General features: G+C 43.3%; 1 protein-coding gene and 1 long non-coding RNA gene across 6 annotated transcripts in view; one reads left to right on the top strand and one right to left on the bottom strand.

The window, feature by feature from the left end:
- CDK6 (cyclin dependent kinase 6) overlaps nt 1-13,502 on the bottom strand; it is a 147,413-nt gene extending 133,911 nt beyond the window's left edge. The window contains exons 1-2 of one of the 5 annotated variants that reach the window (XM_055803479.1): nt 13,341-13,502; nt 4,307-4,788 (exon numbers count right to left, since the gene is read on the bottom strand). In XM_055803479.1, the coding sequence (XP_055659454.1) occupies nt 4,307-4,539 (233 nt within the window). In that variant the 5' untranslated portion in view covers nt 4,540-4,788; nt 13,341-13,502. Of the gene's footprint in view, nt 1-4,306; nt 4,789-5,337; nt 5,710-6,215; nt 6,337-6,618; nt 6,677-6,732; nt 6,874-13,340 lie in introns of those variants that run through there. The other 4 variants (XM_055803476.1, XM_055803477.1, XM_055803478.1 and 1 more) reach the window with 4 other exon arrangements.
- LOC129784425 (uncharacterized) lies at nt 6,761-8,016 on the top strand. The gene is made up of 2 exons (XR_008747142.1): nt 6,761-6,833; nt 7,745-8,016. It is a non-coding gene; the product is annotated as an uncharacterized LOC129784425 (long non-coding RNA).
- Nucleotides 13,503-19,858: the final 6,356 nt, after the last annotated feature.

The following is a 19,858-nucleotide window of genomic DNA, read 5'->3' as shown; positions in this document are numbered from 1 at the left end:
CATAAAATACTAAAAGATTTGTATTTTTCAGATAACTATGAGCCAGATAGCAAAAATATACAGCTTTGTAGGTTTGTTCTATTTGCTTAAGGTTTAACAGTATAAAATCTATTAAATATATATTTGCTAAAAAATTACAGTATTCTGTCTTTTATATCACCTTCCCAGAGTGCAAATTTATAGTTTGATGGATGATTAACATTAGGGGAAAATTATTCATCTGATTACCAGCAGGAGAGAGATAAAATGAACAGAATATATTGCTGAATTTAGCATTATAATCACAAGAAGAATCTTTACAGATATATTGCAGCAGGGAATACTTCCAGTTTTACACACAGGAATTTCCTGAATCTAATATGTCATTTATTCCTGGCAAAGTCTGTCCTTTGTCTACATATATTTCATTTTTCCCAAACAGAACAGCACTAAGCTACATAAGTGCTGGACCAACTTTTGCCAAATTTAACTACTGTGTATACTAAAGCTTTAGTAAAGCATGACATCTTCTCACCTGAAAGATGAGCTAGAGGAGAACCTTCATCATCCTACCAGTTACAAAGAACATTTCAAAGCCTATATCATACCTCATTTCAGAGCAATTCACAGTAAGATTTACTCTTGAAGACTCTATTTTTGACTTCGTTTTGTGAAGATAAATAGAACAGAGTAAGACGTCCTGATGGAGGGGAAATCTATACAAGGGCAAATGTGAACAGGAGATCATTTTAAGCACATAGAAATAATTATTTTAACTGTATTCTTCCCACACCTTTCTGTATACTATTTTTGACAGTCTTACAAAATTTTAGGTCAGTCCTCCAAGCCTTATTTCCATCGCACCCCAGAGACTTCCACTACCATCGCTTTTCTGACCAAGATTAGACTGCCTTTTGCTTCTTATCTTGCACCTTGTTTTGCTTTATTCTGCAGTGGTTTTATCTAACTTCACTATCTACCATTGTAAAAGCAACTGTGTTGTCAAAAATGCATCTCTTCATTGTATGAATATGGAATCGATAGACTTGGAGAGAACGACCACAAAACAAAGCTCTCCTAATCAGCAAGCAGTAGTATGGAAAAATACTCTGATCAAAATTATTCTATGCTATTTAGACATTTCTACGTTATGGACAAAATTCTCTTCCATCCCTAATGCCAAGCACTGGAAATCAATTTTGGCTCCAAGCATCTATCAGGATTTTAGAGGAAGGGCATCTACAACCACCAGGACAAACCTGGGCTGCAGCTGAAATGCTGGCCCGGCATCCTGGCTCCATGACCAACACAGCCATGGAGCTCTACCTCTGCCTAGCAAGTGCTGGGTCTTTTCCTTACCAAACTATTCATGTTCAGCACCACTTCATGAAGACGGAGAAGCCCTGGAGTGCTGAGCTCCTCACTGTAACATCTGGAGATGCCCAGACCTACCATCTGAGATCATGACATTCAGCACAAATCCACGTGGCCTGTGATTTCTGCCATTGCAGTCAGCTGAGGCCAGAGCACCACAGACGACCCAGGGAGTGTGCGGCTCATCTGTTTGAAGTGTGTCTAAATTTTGACTCATAGAATGACTCTCGGTCTGCACTGAGAGACTCAGGCCATTACTCAGAGGTAACAGACTCAATATTATTTGCAGTTCTCACTTTTTTCTCTCAGGCTAGTTGCCTGTAATATTCAGAAAAAAGCTAGACATCCCCTCAAATAAAAATACCCCCCCCCCCGATTTCAAATATTTGTGTTGTTACTCCAGTACTCTGAAAATGATGTACATTTTGATCCAGTATGTAGATGATGAATTTGACATTATTTTTATTTAGTAGCCTGGCCATGATACCAGTTTCCAGAATGCATGCCCAAACAATGAACATTTTTGTGAGCATAATATGTTCAATAATTAAGTACAGCTAGGTCAGCTGCTTAAAACTGTAGATCTTCTTTTACAGTACTTCCTTTTCCGAGTATATTTACATAATACAAAAATAGACCTTTAATTTCAATAAATTACAAAATACGGTAGAAGATTTTGTAACGGAACTGTGGCATTTAAATATTTTCAAATAATCTTTGATTATAAGGTTATGATTTCAGTCACTCCAAAGTGCTACTTACAGCTTCATCTGCATTAAAAACATGCACAAAAGTGGCGAGTTTTTAAATAACATCCCTCACATTTTAGAAAAGATAATGGTTGAAATTGCTTCTTACGTTCCCCTGCCTTTTTGTGGAAAAAGGTGAGCAGCCGAGGTCCCAAGCATCCTGATAAATCACAGACTAAACCCTTGCATCCGAAATTCTGCTTATGGCAAAAGGTACAGGCTTCATAACACAACTATGAGGACCTGGAACACACTTCAGAGATTTTTATCTTGAAACTACATTGCCGTATTGCTGGTTGAAATAGTTACTGCTTGCAGAAAATGAATTTTCATTCAAACTTGTAAAAATATTTTAAGCTTCAATGTATTTATGCAATGCTATGTTGAGCTTGTACTGCACTTAAACCCAAGCAAAACAAGCCTACAGCTGCACAGTCGTTTCATCAAATAGCTCTTTGGAAACCAAGAGTTTTATTTTCATGATTTTGCTGAATTCAGGATTAGAAAGCTCTCAAAAAAAATCTTCTATTTTATACAGAAACATCTCAATGGCAGAAAAATTCCTAAATATTATGTTGAATTATTCTCAAACAAGGTTTACAGTTTTCAAATACGCAAATGACTAAACCTGGACAACTAAATCCTCATTTACTCTCATAAATTATTGGGATGGATTTCAGAGATTTTGAGAACTCTCAGCTATCCCTCTACTGCCAAGGAAGGACTTTGTGTGCAGTCCTCTGTAAACCAAGCCACTCGATTCAGCGATCAACATGCTGTCCACATGAAATGCCCCCACTTCTAAAATTTATTGACTAAGCCTCTGGCATTACTAGGTGCCAGTCAAAATAATGGTTGTTAATCGAATTGTGGATTTGCTTGATTAGCAATGGAAAACTGTGAGCTGCAGCCTGTATCCCATTGCTCACTGCAGTGAGACTGATGGCGTGCACTCCACTATCAGTATTTCAGAATACACATGCTTCGCCTATTCAGTTTAGACAGAAATATAAATGCACTTCGCTGCCTTGAGATGAACAAAAAAGAATTAAACTCTAGCTATTCACTTTTCTAGTTTAAATATTATTCTCTTGTCTCCACCTTCCCTCTCGCACCCACTGTAAATCCCCTCACCTCAGACCCTAAGACAGGAGGATCACAGCTACAAGATGTTTTGATGGTCACCTCTAACTTAAACAATCTACTTATCTAGGACTTAAAGAGTCTTGGTGTTAGTGAAGTATAAAATACTTTCGTCTTGCTATGCGTGTACAATAACATAAATAAGAGGAAATATCCTTGTTAATACAGCACCATCAGCACAATGCTGACCAGTTTTGAATCATTGCATACTTGGGTATCTGCAAAGTGAAGCTTACTTCTGAAAGTTCATAATATTAATTAAAGGCGCTCACAGGCTGCTGGAGGTTTCCACCTACAGAAAAATGTAAGAGGTTACGGTAGGGCCAGCCTTACCATCGAGAGAATCTGTTCAAGAACGCAGGTTATTTATCCAGGATTTATGCTACCAACATGAGAGAAAGGACATCCTGGGGCCATTGCCACCATTGTGCAAGCAAGGCCTGATGTCTGTACTGTTGCATTCTTGGTAGTACAATCATCAGTACGTGGTGAAATTAGCACCAGTCAAACAGTATTCAACCATAAGTTCACCTGAAAAGCTTAAAGTTTTAAGCTGTTACTTCTCTTTAATACAGTAATCTACAACTCTATAAAAGCATCTAGAAAGGTAGAACGTACATTCTGCTACCACTTTCTTCTTTGCCATGTTGATAATGAATAGGGGTATATAGAGAATAAAAATCAGCTACAGCTGGCAGAACTAATACTTGAGACAAAACCAGGGAGACTTTTTTTTTCATTCTCTCTTATGCCTGAGGAAATAGTGTATATATGGCTCCTTGCCCATCCACTCAAACACTTAAGTCACACACCTATGCCTCTGGAGACGGGTGTTTGTGTGTGTGGGAGGCAATGCACAGGGATGAGGTGAGGTCTGGCAGGCAGCACCGTGGCCTGCTGAAACCTCAAACCTCACTTCATGTACGCAGTTCAGCGCTCACTTCATGCACAAACCCAAACTAGTGTCCAGTCCATTTATGTACCCAAACTCTCGCTCGCCCCATTTATGTACTAACACCAGGCCCCCACTGACCGGGATGCCACCTGCCCCATTTCCTCACCTGACCACGTTGGGGTGCTCGAACGTCTCCAGGTGCCTCAAAACTGCCACCTCTCGGATAGTGGACAGCGGCATCCCCTCTTCACTGGTCTGCACCCGTACTCGCTTCAGCGCAACAAAGCGACCTCCATTCTTCAGGTCTCGGGCTTTGAACACCTTCCCGTAGGCTCCTTCCCCGATCTCAGCCACACATTCATACTGCTGGTCAGCCAGGTTTGTGCTGTCCTTATCCATGCTGGCGCTGCTCCTCTTCCTCCTGGGCTCCAAGGGCTTCGGGGTGGCTCTTGGTCTCGCTTGCTTTCTGAAAACTAGTACTTCGCTTGTGTCGCAGATAGGCCACACACTTGGTACCTCTGCCAGAGGGGCAGTAGGAAGCTCTTGCCCTCCTGTTCTCGTTCCCCTTCTGTACAAGCCTCAATCGGTCTCCTCCTTTGGCCACCAGGAATTATCATACAGTCTTTGGAAGCATTGTCTGTGTAAGATCTGGAGGACAAACCAAGCAAGAAAAGTGAGTTTAGTTCACTTCATTACTTTCCATTGTTCAAAACCTGAGAAAATTAAGCTAATATAGTAGGTAGCTATAAGCAAAGAAAAAACGTGATGCAAAGGATGATGTGGACCACCAGGGTGACACATGTACTGCCTTCCCTACATGGCTGATACAACACTACAAAGTTATCACGGTCTGCACAGAAGACTACAACACACAGCTACACAGCAACTGCCACTACTGAGCAATGGGCTGCATATGATGACCCTGTGAGACACAGGTGGTGGGGCTGGCAGGGCTGAGAGGAGGATTGCAGGACTCAAAGGTTTCTTCAGTGCATGTGGTGGAGTCTTGGAAATACATCCCATGCTATATTACTGTTACTTGTTTGTAACTAGCAGCATTTGGAAGTTTCAGCCTTGATCTACTCTCCCCAGTGCTAAGACCTTCATGAACACATCACCAGAGACATGTTCCTGCCCCGAAGTGCCTGTGGGGAGGAGAGACACGTATATATTTAAATGATGATAATAATATGTTACCGAGCAGTGTGTGCCGAGATAGACTCAGCAATGTACACTTCAGCAAACTTGCTAACATGCAAGCATTCTGGCTGTGGACACCGCTGCCGCTAGATGCGTGACTGGCAGTTCCTTACAGACCAGCACGATGAAAGATGGTCTTCAGGAAGAGCTCGCTCTGCTGTGTGGTGCATGAGGCAGGAGAGCAGAGGCGCTTCTTTTGCATCCACTTTCATCTGCACTGCCTGCAGGACTGCGGGCAAAGCCTCTCCCCTCACAAAAGCTCCACACCAGTCCTCTCCCTTCCCCCTACCCCTTGGTAATATAACGATATTGGGACCGCCGGGGCTGCAGCCCTCTCCTGCACTGCATTTTTACCGTGCGAGGATGAGAGAGCCCCCGACGGCTCAGTCGGCGACCCCCTAACCCGAGCCCACGCACACAGCCGGCGGTGCGGTGCGGTGCGGTGCACACGTGTGCTGACCGGCCGCCTCAGCCGCAGCTGAAGAGGGGCCCGCCGGCAACCTGCGCCCGCCGCCCTGCCCCGGCCGCACCACCCCGCCTCAGACCTCAGCTGCCACCCCCGGAGCTGCCACCGCACCGCGGCCCGTCCAGCGGGCAGCCCCGCGCCCCCGTATCCCCGGGCGGCGCCGAGCGCGCCCCGCCGCGGGGGACACCTGCCCCGCAGCCCCCGCCGCGGCCGCCCGCGCCCCGCGCCCAGCCGGTGCGGAGGGCGCCCCCGGGCGGCGGGAGCGCCACCGGCGTGTGCGTGGCCCCGGGGCGGCGGGCCTGCCTCAGCGCGGCCGCTGCGCCGGGTGGAAAGTTACCGCTCGCCCTCCCCGGGCACGGCGGCGTTACCGGGGTGCCCCCCGCCCCCCACCCCCCGGCTCGGCACCGACCTCCCCTCCGCGGGCGCCCCACACGCGGCGGGGGGTGGCGGCGGGGACGCGCGGCGAACCGCGTCCCCCCCGGCTTCCTCTCAGGGGACGGAGCGGGGGGCCCGGCTCGGCCGCTCGGCAGGACGCTGAGGGGACCTCCCCGGCGGCTCCCCAGGAGGGCAGCCCCCTCCCCCGCGGCCCCCTCCGCGGCCGCCGACACGGAGGGCGCCCCCGCGCCGACCCCGAGGCGGGTGCGGCGGCAGCGCGGGGCGAGCTGCCCCCGGCCCCGGCCGCCGAAGGGACGCGTCCGCGGTGCCGTCTGCGGGGGCTGCGCGGAGCGGGCTCCCCGGGCCGGGCGGGGGGGCGGCGTGTGGGCCACGCCGCTGGGGCCGGCTGCGCGGAGCACATGGGCGCCCCGCGTTACCTGGTGTGCGCCACGGCCGCCTGCACCGCCACCAGATCCCCAAATAATCCTCAGCCCCGGGGGGGGTGGGGGGGTGGGTGGGGAGGGAGGGGATGAGTCCTCCCTAAAACAAACCTCCCATTGAGCGAGGCGGGGTGGAGAGCCGGCCCGGGGTCTGCCCCTTCACATGGCGATGTCTCCGGCAGGTCCCGGCAGCGGCCGCCCGGGCCACACAGGTAGCTGCTCCGCGGCCCGGCCGCCCTCGGCTCGCATCCTCCTGCCGCCGCCGCCGGGCTGCACCTTGGCGCAGAAGGCAGCTCGCACTCGTCCCCCAGCCCGCTCCTCCCGCCCCCACCCTGCCCGGGCAAAGCGAGAACGCGAAATGAAAATCGCGGCCGGCGGCCCCCGGGGAGCTGCAGCGCCGCGACCGCAGCCCCGCCGGCCGCAGCCTGCCGGTGCGGGGCTCGGGCACCGGCCCTCAGCGCTGCCGCTGCTCCGCGCTGCCCCCGGCGCCGCGACGCGCCGCCGCTCCTCGCTCGCTCCCTCGGCCTCTGTTCAGCCTGGGAGCAGCAGCAGCTTGCTGCCTCCCCCCACCCACCCCCCCGCCCCAACTTTTTTTTTTTTTTCCCCTTGCTTTCCCACGCTGGCTGAATGTGACTTGACCCCGTTTCAAAAAAGTTTGACATAGTGCTTCAACATTTCCGCATTCCTCCCCGACTACAAAGGCTGCAGCCGCCTCCTTCTGCTTTCTGTCTCTGCTCTCTGTCTTCACACTCAATGAAATCCTTCATGTGCCTCTGCCAAAGGCAGCCGCATACCGCAAGGGTCGCCGCGAGCGCCGCGGCCAGGCATGGCCAGGGGCGAGGCGCCCCGGGGGGTCCCGGCAGGGCCCGGCCCCGGCCCCGGCCCCGGCCCCGGCCCCGGCCCCGCCGCCGCGCTGAGAGCTGCACGGCCGCGGGCTCAGCCGGCTGCGGCAGCACTGAGAGCCTGACTCCCTCCTAGGGTTCAGTGTGCAAGGCGCTGGGAAATAACCCTTTTGGGGTTCGGGGGGTTTCTTCCCATCCTGGGAAATAACCATACGTTTGGGGTTTTTTCTCCAGAAAAACACAGATTTTTCTGGGCTGTTTTGCTACTTTTCATTTTACAGAAAGCGCAGGACTCCGGCAGGAAGTCAGCGCCCATGAATGCTTTCGGGAAGCATCAAGAAACTTCGCTGCTGAAGAACCCCCCCAGCAAAGTCTTTGCCCCGACAGGCTTGCAGCCGGAGATGGAGGGCGCAGGGGGCCGCAGAGGGCAGGGTGCGTGGAGGAGCTGGGCATATAACCAGCCCCTTCTCTGATGCGCACAACATTTTGTACAGAGCTGATTCCTACTGAAACTGAAATTCAGTGCAGAAAAAAATAAATATCATAAAACAGATACCGATCTACTCCATCTCCATGGGGGAAACCAAATATCTGGAATGCCTAATTCCCAGTTCTCCCAGCTGCTACCCTCCAACACATGCTTTTCTGGACCTCAAGGATGATAATGGTCCATCTCCATGACCAGATCTTATGGTAGTTTAACTGGGAGGGAGTGGACCCAGATCCCCTCCTACAATGGGAGATGAAGTGTAACCAAGTGGGTTTATAACTGAAAAAGTGTATGTCAAGGACGTGGCATCATACACCGATTTAGAAAAACTAAAAAAAATAGATATAATACTGTACGAACTAAAAGAATTCATATCAGAAAGAAGCGTATAATATAATCACTCTATCTGGACTCACAGTGCTACTGAGCATACATGAAATCCTATAGCTTAAATAATATTTGTTTTCCTTGCTTCAGAACTGACCCCAGCAATTCCACATGCCCTTTCTATTTCTGGGAGGTTTAGAAGCAGCACCTGGGGGGCTGGTGAGGAGAAACTGGCTGAGAGCAGAAGGGAGACCTCTGATTTCCCCTGGAGAAAAGAGGGAGCTGGTACCACTCATATCTTCAAGGAAAAGGCCAGTGGCATGTGAGTGTTTGCAGGAGACCATGCATACTTTGCAAGAACTCTAATTTATGCTCATAATATATTTTAATTTAAATCACAGAAATTCCTCTACAAGTTCTGAAGTCCATGATTTATCAGAAAAAGATGCTGAAGTTAATGGCAACCCCCCATAACCTTTACTTGCGAAAGTGTCAAGGATTCAAATACACAGATCAATTATTTTTTTTAAGATGTGAAAAATCACATCACATTACAAAGTTTGTGTGCACATACAGTACCTATCACCATTTCTCTGTTTTGTAACATTTATGGCTTTCTCAAATTTATCTTCCTTCCTTCCTTCCTTAACCCAATACATAGGCACCTGTAACAAGCTCGGTACAGAACACCCTCCTCAGGTTCCAGGGGCATTAGCTGTCTTGCTTTACACGTAGAAGACTTCACTTTTGGGGAAGGAGAAGTGAAGTCTTGGTTGCTGTCTCCCCCTGAAGATCTCTGGTTGTTTAAACTTCAGTCAGACCCTGGGAACTGCTGTTCCCCAGGAGGGACTGGGGGCACCGGGTCCTTTGGCCAGGTAAATGTGCAGCTTCACATTCAGGATGAACATGGAAGGGAGATTTCAGCAGTCCCCTGACATTTACCTCTGTGCTCAAATGTGCTGATTTATCTCCCTTCTGATAAACCATGTTCAGCAAAACCTCACCTTTTCATCCCATATTCTCCCAATATTTGGGGGAAGTATACGCAATGGTTCTGTCCTTTAGAAAGGTTTTATGCTGCCTTTGTGGTGCTGTCAGTAGAGATTGCCATGGGAGATTATAATCCTCGTCCTATCAAACTGAACGAATTTAATACATAAAAGTGCCACATAGTTAATGTGACTTTACATTATCCTCAGATTTTTTTCAGGAACTTTTTCAAAAAATGATGTGGCTATTTTTTTCTTTCTTTCCACCCGAATATCAGATAATCAAACTATGTTGTCACCTGAAATACAGAATTAAAAGAAGATACACAAACCTCTAAAATGACCTAAACCAATTTTCTTAGTTTTCTTTATATTCAAGTGAAGTGATTTCAGGAAAAAATTTCCAAACATGATCAAATATAAATATCAGCTAAAACAGTTGATACTACAAATAATTTGTTGTAGAGGCTGAAACTACTTACCTGAATTGTCAGAATTCTTTGAAAATATAAAATCCACTACATTTGTTTTGAAGTTCAAGGTCAAGAAAATATTTCAAATAGTATGTATTTTAGAATAGTTATAAATCATCAAAAATACACTTTCAATAAAGTGTTTTTTTCTTTTCATCACAACCTGTAGAAATGTTTAATCTTTTGTTTTCATGAAAGCAACATTCTATTGATTATCATTTCTGATTTAAAATACGCAACTATACATTTATGTTTTATCAACAATAGAGGTTTCCCCATAAAGAAATTAATAAATCTCTTATTTCTTTTATAACTGAAAACATTTTAATTATTAGAAATTTACAGCTATTTTGAGAAAATAATGTTTTAAGAAGCTTATTAAATATTGTTATGAAATGAATTCTGAATACCATTTGTTGTTAATTCTAAACTTACTTAATTGTAAAGTATTTTTTGTTCTGGAAAAACACAAGTTTGCAAATGTGTATTGAAAGAGGAAGAAAAGAAATTTCTTTCTACATCACTGTTTTCTGATTTTACATCAACTGTTTCTTTGTGAAAAATATGTTTCCCAGTATTTTTCAATTCCAGTATTTTTAATTCTAGTAATTTTTTTTAAATCACAGCGAAAGAAACAACTTATACTGAAATGCATTTAAAGAGTAAAATTCTAATGCATTATTTGAATTGAAATTAAAGTGCAAACAAACTCTATTAAAACTAAAAAGAAATTATGCTACATGCTGTATATAAATTATTTTCATAAAATGAGGTCTGTAATGTTTTGCTGGAAATAATGAATAAGCCAGTGGTGTGGAAATGGATAACAAGCAATTACCAGAATGAGTATAAAGCAGTTGATTAAAATAAGCTGGTAGTGGTGGGCAATACCAAGAAGTGTGATGAATAGACTAAGACTTTCAGAAAGGATGAGACACAGTGTATTGTTTTGCTTTGCGCGTTTTATCTGTGTTTTGGGAACAGCTGAGCTTCTGCTGGGGATTCACAGTTTGACCTTACAAGAAATCTTCTACTAAACAGCATGAAACTTCCTTTTCAAAGTACAGATTTTCAGAAAGCTTTTGGAAAATAGTTTGCTTTGATTATGGTGTTATTACTGGGTTTTGTTTGTTCATTTGCATCTTCAGTCACAGTTATTATGATTTTTAACTGATTTTTCTGGCCATTTATCCTCAAGAAAACACCTGAACGGATGTGCGAGCAACTATCGTTATAGTAGAGAGACTATTGTCAACTATTGTGAATATGAATATTTAGAACCTGCAGCAGCAAGAAATTGTTTTTAAATGGTAGCATAAACCATGCCTTTTTTAGAAGTTCCCTTTAGCAACCTGAAAGAGGTTTTATAAACAAAACAGTATTTATACTCTGTAGAAAATTATTCCTGAAAAGATATTTCAAATATCACATCTCATACTGAACTTGGGAAATAATTACTTTCACCTATCAATACCTGTGTTATAGATGTGTGAAAATGGACTGTAAATATATGCTAAATATTTTAAGCTACTTTTAATGAAGCATAGGCATAATGAGAAATGTGATATAACTGAACACTAAGAATTAATTCCAATGTGAAATATTAAATTTTTTTCAATCCGTACCTTCTTAGATAGTTGAACAAAGACACAACAAAAATCTAAATCATATTTACTGAAAAGTAATTCATTAACATCCCCATAATGTGTTAACTAATTCAAATGAGAGAAAATACTGTCTAATCCATGTACAATGTATGCAGCCACTGCCTAATTGGCAGTGATTAAGGCATCTAAGCCAATTACAGTATGAGGTTTAGTTTATTTTTCTTTCAATAAGAGCCTTTGTTTATAGCAGATAATTTTATGTTTTACAAATTGTATCTTTCCATTATTACAGCAATAAACTGTACTGCAGGGCTGTTGTTTCTTAGTACAAAGAACCATAACATAATGTTAGGCATTTAAACATATGCATATTTCCCCATATTTGTTTGTGTATGCTTTAGTAATTGCCAGTCGCAGGAGTGGCCAAGAAACGTGCCATGTGAAAAGCATGCCTACAACTAACACAAGCCTGTTTGCTCCGATAGTCTCTGAATACTCCAAGGAATGCACCTGAGTGAATCCACCTGTCGTATTTTCTTATCCAGCTCTGAAGGCAAGAGCCAGCAAACTTCCTTGGCTTTCTTCAGAAAGTTGACTTTGGGGGATTATTATGTGATGGAAGATCAAGGACAAAATGTATACCTAGTGTCAAGAAAACGGCTTGCAATTTGTATTTGCACAGTTCCCTCGAAGCTTTTGCTGGGAGCTGGGTCCCCGCTTGCGCTCCATGCTATGCAGCATCACACTGAAAGGCAGTCTGCACCAAACTGCTTGCAGGCAGAGTCAGGGAAATGGAAGGGTAGAGAAGGGAAAAGATTCACTGAAAATCACACTGCAGATCAGTAACAAAAAAATAGAGCAAGAAGATGGAGTTTTCTGGATCCCTGATCCTAGGATCTAGCACAAGGGTAAACAAACCGTGGCATGCTTGCTGCAGATGGTCTCCAAGGTGGTGGGGTCCCGGTGGCATGCTTTATGCCATGGGACTGGCAGCCAGGCTGTGCCACTGTGGAAGCTGCTAGGTAATCCAAATCCCTAACAGGAATGACAGCGAGGAAGCAAGCCAGCGGGGTCTGCTGAGATGGGCACTGGCAGCTCATCCTGGGACCCCACGGCACGCAGCACAAGGTGGGACTCCCAAGAAGCCAATGCCATCTCCCATCTGTGGTCCCTTGCTGGCACACTTCCTTTCAGCCCAGAGCGCCGAGCTGAAGGGTATCTGTCTTGGCCTCAAGATTAAGATTTTTCTGGAACGGGGCTCATAGGGGCAGAAGTATCGGCCACCCTGAAGCTGGCAATAGCCAACAGTTGAGGGACACAGTAGGAAGGGACCTGTGTTTTATTTTCTTTCAAGTGTTTTCCCTAATTTGCAGTCATTGCTCATTGGCATTCTATCCTAGACTTCTTTATAGGGACACTTGGCATGGGCAAGATTCTTCCCTCTTCCTTTCTGCTCCCTTCATTTGTTTTAGTGGGCTTTTACATCTGCTTCAGGTAAGTGTATTTATGTTTGTGCATGTATATTCAGTGGATGGCCATATCTTTTTTTCTTCACGCCTTTTGTAGAATGCTTATTCGTAATCTCTGTTTTCTACCAGTGTAGGGGAGAAGCAGAGACAGATCTTAAGCTGTGAAAACTGATGTTGTCCATGGAAGCTTTCAAAGAAAACCCTGTTTGATTTTTACACCACAATCCTAAACTTTTTGTGTCATTCAGGTCTTAAAAAATGGCTCACAATATGACTTGTTTTAGAGCGTAGCTGTGATCAACAAAGTTGGTCACAGAAAACAGGACTTCACCCAACTGATCTGGCCCTGAGTAAACATAGTCTTATCTGTTAGTAACAGTGACTAATATAAGATTTTATAAATTTTTCCTCTGTTAGTGTTTCACAGAAAGGGAGCAGACTTTGAATGTAGATAATGCATAGATCAAGTTCTTAAACATGTTCCAGTTGTGGGTTTCCTTCTGTCATGCAGAAAGAACTTACCTTATCCCAGAGCCCACACGGCATTTAACTGGTGGGTGGCCAGTAATCCTTTTTTGCGCTGCCCTTGGGAATTAATCAAATTTGATCTGGAGATCACCAGTTCACCCAGAACACCAGCATGCCATCTGCATAGTCCCATTTTGGAGAGCCATGGCATATTTGTTCCTGCTTAATGAAAAATACAGTGATGTTTGTCGTAGTGTGCTAGAAAAACTGGTGTATGCGATAGGAACATGCCCAAAGTATGATATCACTGTAAGTTAATGAACATTTAGCCAGTAAATCAAATAGAAACAGGACCACATGCAATCTCTTGTGTCAGCCAGTAGAAATAAATGTAATGAAAATTAAGCTGAAATTATATAGCATTTGACTACAGAAAAAATGAATAGTGCAAAACTACTGGGAGCTGGTAAGAAACTGCTGCTCTAAAGCACCAAAGAAGCACCATGCCACAACAGTCAGGTGATGGAGGGGATAAGGAATGGCTGCCGTTCAGCAGCTGCAATAGGGAGCTGTGTTTTATTATGTAGAAATACCTGAGAGTTACGTTGAATCATAGGTTGATTTCTATAGGTTTATCAGGTCTATGCTGTTTATTGCTCTATATCAAGAAAAAATTGGCTTAATTTACTGCACAGGTCTACGTTAGGCATTAAAAAACACCTTCTGAAGACAAGCACATAGTTAAGAGCAAGTACTCTAGCACAAGGTCGGACAACCACAAGAGGGAAACATCTTTGGGAATGATCCAGTTTTGCTCCAGAGAACAGGGATGGACTAGGTTATTCTGAGATCATCTCCCTTCTAGCTGTATGCATTTCTGATTGTCTACCATTCCTGAGTACACAGACAGTAATTATAAGCATCAACAACAGCTGCCATAGAATGCATTAACATTTTGGATAGAAAGTAATTTTATATATCCTGGAAAAGCACTGGGAACATGGAAAACCTGTAGCTAACTGCTCTCTAACATGTAACAGCAAGTGTTTGATACTGATCATTCTGTCTACACTGCCACATCAGTGACCCACCTGTTTCTTCCCAGTGAGCTGGTAAATACATAGCAACAATTTGGAAAGGGGAAAACTTGGTCTGCCTTACACAGTTCCATGGATTAGAAAGCTGGGATAAGAAGGAAGACAAAACTTTAAGAGCAACCAAAATTAGTAGTAATGACAACAAATTATAACAGCCAGTGTAATTTACCTGTGTTTGGCATCCAGTGATGCCACTTCTGTGTAAACTGTAATAAATGTTGAGTGCAATGCTGCAAATGTTGGTAAGTCAATATGCTTACCTATCACATGATGTATTTAAATTAGAAACTCTATTAGATAAAGATATATATTTCTACATCATATATATTACTCTGCCTACAAAACTGACTTTATATTCTTATCTCTATGGAGTTATACCTATGTAATGTTGAAGGAACAGTTGCCTTTTTGAGTGTCATGGAGGCTGCTATGGATTCTTCATCTCACCCTAGTGCCGTAGGGCAGGAGCTAATGTCTTCTGCAAAACAATTCCTTCCATGTTACCCATGGCATAGACTTAGAAATAAAGTGCTATTGAATCCAAATTGTCACTCTCACTGTTTTTATTATACTGCACATTTGTGTAGACCTCAATATTTCTATAGTAGGCACAAAGTCAAATGTATGCTGAAGTCATGTAGATAACAGAGGCTATAAAATGTTGTTGTCTACTGTTTTAATGGAAAATTGGACTTTGCAAATAGTGGGCAGGTGTGTTTTTCAATATAGAGGCGCTTCTGCCAGTTTTCTGTAGAGTATGTGATCTCATTGCACATGGATTTACATGCATAACTTCTATTAAAATCAATCAATGTTACTTGCGTAAATGCCCTTGCTTGTCCATAGGAATAATATATCCCTTAAGGCTGCAATACAGTTTAACCTGTTTAGTAAATGTAATGTAATACTATAGTATGAAAAAGACTTGGGAAACTAATGTTAAGCATGCACTAACTCATTTTAGGAACATTCCAGATTCATAAATACATGAGCTGTTTATTATCCACACATACCAGAAAGCTTCTATCAAATATAATTATGCAGGAGATTATGTACAATGGATGCCTGCCAATATTCCCTACTTGTACGGCCACTATTATAAGATGGTCAGTTCTGAGTGTGCACTCTGGCCTTCATCAAGAGATACCCTCCTTAGGCTGCTTTAGAAAATTAATTATTTGTTTTCATGCGTGGTGCAAGCAACATAGAAAACACCAACACTGATGTCAGGATGTCACATTTCTAATTCCTATACCAAGCAGAGGAGGTAAATGGGGGGTTTCAGGCACCAGATAATGGCAGCAGCCAATTTAAAAAAGAAGTACAAACAGCTGCACTGGGTCCAAATAAAGATCTCTGTAGTGCAGTCTGTGACAGTGGTTAATAATGTATGCCTAGGAGAAGAATTGAAGTGTAGTACTATCAGTTCCCTGCTCTATTATTACTTTTTTGATATAAAGGAAATTGTCTGATGCCTAGAACTAGGGATTAAAACCCAAAAGTTCAAGTTCCTAGCCTTGCCTCTGCTAATAGTGCATAAAGCTGAGTAAATAAGAAACTCTGTGCACCAGCCCAGCCATTGCTAATATGATTCAATTATTCCTGTTTCACAGGGTGAAGACCGTGAAAGTCCTACACAAGGGAGCACTGTCATTATTTATGACAGTGAAGTAAAATCATTATTTATCTCTTCCTAGCTAAGAATACCCTGAATTTTAATGGGAAATTGCATCACCTTTCAAGCGTGGGTGTATATAGGTGCACATGCGTGTACACACACAGCTCAAATATTTTGCTCTGAACAAGATCTAACATTGCTGACAAAATCTCACCAGGTATTAAAAAGAGAAGACATTAAAAGGCAAAAATAATTACCTGAGGGTTAGACTGTATAATTGCATATTTTATGATAACATAAACATATTGAAATCAAATTTAATACATTACAAAGTTATGAACAAAATTGTACAGAATACTTGTGTTCCTTCTAAGCTGAGACCTGGGAGTGCTGCAGTACTCCATGTCAGGGCAAGACCAGGGTGTGTACAACTCCCTCTTCCTCCTCCTTTCCCTATTCTCTATGCCCCACTTTCTGCAGAAAGTAGACCCAGATTTCTGGGCTGGACAGGACCTGAACACCTTCCTGCCAGGCTGGAGAGACAGAACTCAGTGACTTACTGGGATTCCTCATTGCAGGTTGGCTTAGATTTATGTCTGAGCAATTTCTAACATCCAACTAACGTAGCTATTTTGTTTATTTATTTCCTCAAAGCTTTGCCATGTCAAAATTTACTGCACATATTTTCTAAGTACTTAGGGAAAAACAACCAGAAGCAAGAACAGAAAGCAGTAGAGAGGTAGGTGCATACAGCCTGCTCCATCCAGCCTGCCCACTATTGGTATAAGAGGAGCTGTAACTGAAATTTTTCTAAGCCTCTCTGCTTCGCTCATTAAACTTGCCTGATCTGCTTTTATGTCACAACTGGAAACATCAACCAAATCTACCTTTTGGCATGGTTCAGAAGCGAACCTCTCCATACTAATTCTATGACTGAATGTTTCAGTTTATTCTTATACATGGCTCAATTCCAGGAAAGACTAATGCATCAAAATGTAACTTGCAAGGAATTTGGATGTCCAGATTTATAATCACAGTCCCAAAACTCCCACTCTCCTACTGCCTAAACTGAAGTAGACCAAATTCAGTAATTCAGGTTTTGCATTTGGGGATACAGCAGTTTCCAGAAATGCCCAATAGCAATGTAGAACAAAAGTCATTAAGACAGTAATTTTAAAAATCTACCAAGAACAATAGGCTTCTCTTAAGCCTATTTGAAGTCAGAAGTTAGGTGGGTTTCTTTCCATGTAAATGTTTACATATTGTTTCCACAGTCCTTGAAAGCTCTTAACGGTTACAAGTAACAGCTTTGCCGTAACACCTGCCATTCAGAGAAAACCAGGTTGCTGCAGTTAAAAACTAAAAGTGTTCTTATATTTATTGTATAGTTACTTTCCCATACTTAAACCACTGTTTATCAGAGACTAATTATCCAAAGGATTTTATTGCAAGATAAGAATCTTATTGCAATTTTCACTTTTTTATTACATGAGCATGTGGCTAAAATACAAACACATTGCATAGGACTGCCTTTTCTCTTGAAACCACGCCTAAAGGAAAAAAAAAGTCATGCGGCACCACCGAAAATATTGCTTCTGTCAAGGTTCCTTCTATCAGCTTCAGCCTCCTTAGGAAAATGTGAATCCTTTTCCTTGCTGTTCTAAAAATGGTGTAAAACGTTGGGATCACATGACAGATGTTTTTCTTACCTGGGATGTTTTTCTTAAACTGGGAAACACCTGAAAACTATTAGATTTGGAGTATTAGGTAGAGAAGCAATGAGTTTTGGGTGCCAGAAAATGATCGTTCATACCTAACCTCAGCGTACTCTGCAAAGACGCTGTGGAGCCCTGCGAAGCTGCTAAACTCAGTAAAGGCATGGCATGAAATTTATGGGTAGGAAAATGGAGACAAAAAGACTAGAGCGAGGTAAAGACAATGGAGGACAACCTGAATTTTGCCACCTCAATCTGTAAGCCGGCTGTTCCTGCCACAGGAAAGGGAACGGCAGGGCTAAGGGACTTGGACAGGACTCTGCAGAGCTGAGCTGGATCCAGCTGCTACGATGGGAGGGAAGGGGGGGTGAGAGGCAGAGGCACTGGAGGCCCGTGGCGCTTGGCGGCCAGCTTGCCCAGCATGGCTACCAGCAGTGCCATCGCACCTCCTTCCTGCCAGTGGTTGTCCCCGTCTTCTGGCATAGGCAAAGCAGGCAGTGAGGCCACATTTTGCTGCATCCTTCCTCCCCTTGCCCCCTTGCCATTTTGCTGTATACTGGGCTTGTTGAATGGAAGTATTGACAAAGCTATGCCCTCCTCTCTTACTGTCTTAGTGATCTCTTGCTACTGTTTTAACATTTCTCTAGTATATATACATGCTTTCCAGGACATGAAGTATGTTCTCATCTCCCAAACACAAATTACCCCTAAGCATCAGGAACTACAATATAATGACGAGTAAAGCTGCCTTCTCTGTGATGGAGAGAAAGGGAAATGGTACTTGTGTATATCAAAGACTCTCTCACTTTATACAGGGCCCAGCAACGACGCGCTAGAGTAAAAGGAATTATTCTTGAAGAGTTTGGGTTCAGCCTGCCACAAAATTGTGCTCAGGGGAGTCTCAGACTGCAAGGAGGAGCTGAACTCCCATTCACTGAAGGCAAAGAAAGTTCAAGCCTATGCACCACCAAAAGAGGCTCAGTACCTTTTAGGACTGAACCAACAGTTAATTAATAGGGCTATTTGCATATATAGTTATGAAGTTTAAAATGTTTATCCTTTTTTAATTAGAAACCACCATAATAAGGGAAGAAGGCATACAGCTGGCTGGAAATCTACAGGATGCATCGAAAACGACAGCTTTTTTGTATAAGATGTGACAGCTCCTCAAAAAAAACTATTTAAGGTTTGAGGGAGAAAAGCATGCAAATAGGATGCCTGGCTTTCAAAAGTCCTTCCAGCAGCTTGCATGAGCTTCCAGGGGAGCTGCTTGGAACTCAGAGGCTTTCAAGGACTCTAAAGATTTTAAAAAACAGGTCTATTATTTAGATGTCTAACTTGAGGGTTCTGCTTCCGAAGTCACATTTTATATCTCCATAATGGGTTGGGGACTTATTCATGCAGCAAAAGAAAGAAATCTGAGGGTAAAGATTATGGGCTAATTTCACTTATTACCCATCAACAAAACTTTTTGAGCTCATCATCCGAAAGAACAAATAAAAAGATGGACATTTAAGAGTGCAGCAACAGACTCACTGCTCAGTAATGTTGTATCAACTCTTAATAACTCAGCACAGAAAAAACATAGGAATGAAACCAGTTACTGTGGTTATTGCTTATCAGCTACACAACAAGAAATTTGACTCAGCAAAGTAAGCTGTCAGGGCTGCAGACATCAGATTAAGCACACAACTGCCTTTTGCTGCAGGGTAATAATCAATGTGCAAATTTAAAATTAAACTGGAAAGTGTTTATTCTGAATGTCCATTGTGGTACTAAAAGATCAACAAAAATTACTAACATGAAGTGCCTTAGTCTTCCCATGCCCTGGACTTTGAATATTTGGAAACTGATTTTTATTTAGTTGTTCAATACTTTAGCAGAAAGGAAAATATACACTGTTCTTGAAAAAGATGGAATTTATGAGTTGTTCCTAAGTTTACCCATCGTGATGAATCTGTAAAATTACAATTTTAAAATAAAGGAACAAAGTTACTGTGAATCCAGCATTTTATTTGGCAGCAAAAGAAGCCTAAAAAAGACTCCTGCAGTATATCCATACCAGTTCAGGCATTTGCAATATAGTAATAGAGCAAATTACTATCTGTCTTCCAATCGAAAACAGTATCACTGGAGATTTGT

The sequence above is a fragment of the Falco peregrinus genome, chromosome 5, assembly GCF_023634155.1.
Source record: "Falco peregrinus isolate bFalPer1 chromosome 5, bFalPer1.pri, whole genome shotgun sequence".
NCBI classification, from domain to species: Eukaryota; Metazoa; Chordata; class Aves; order Falconiformes; family Falconidae; genus Falco; species Falco peregrinus.
Note: the sequence above shows the minus strand (reverse complement) of the source record. Positions and strands in the feature narration are given on the sequence as shown.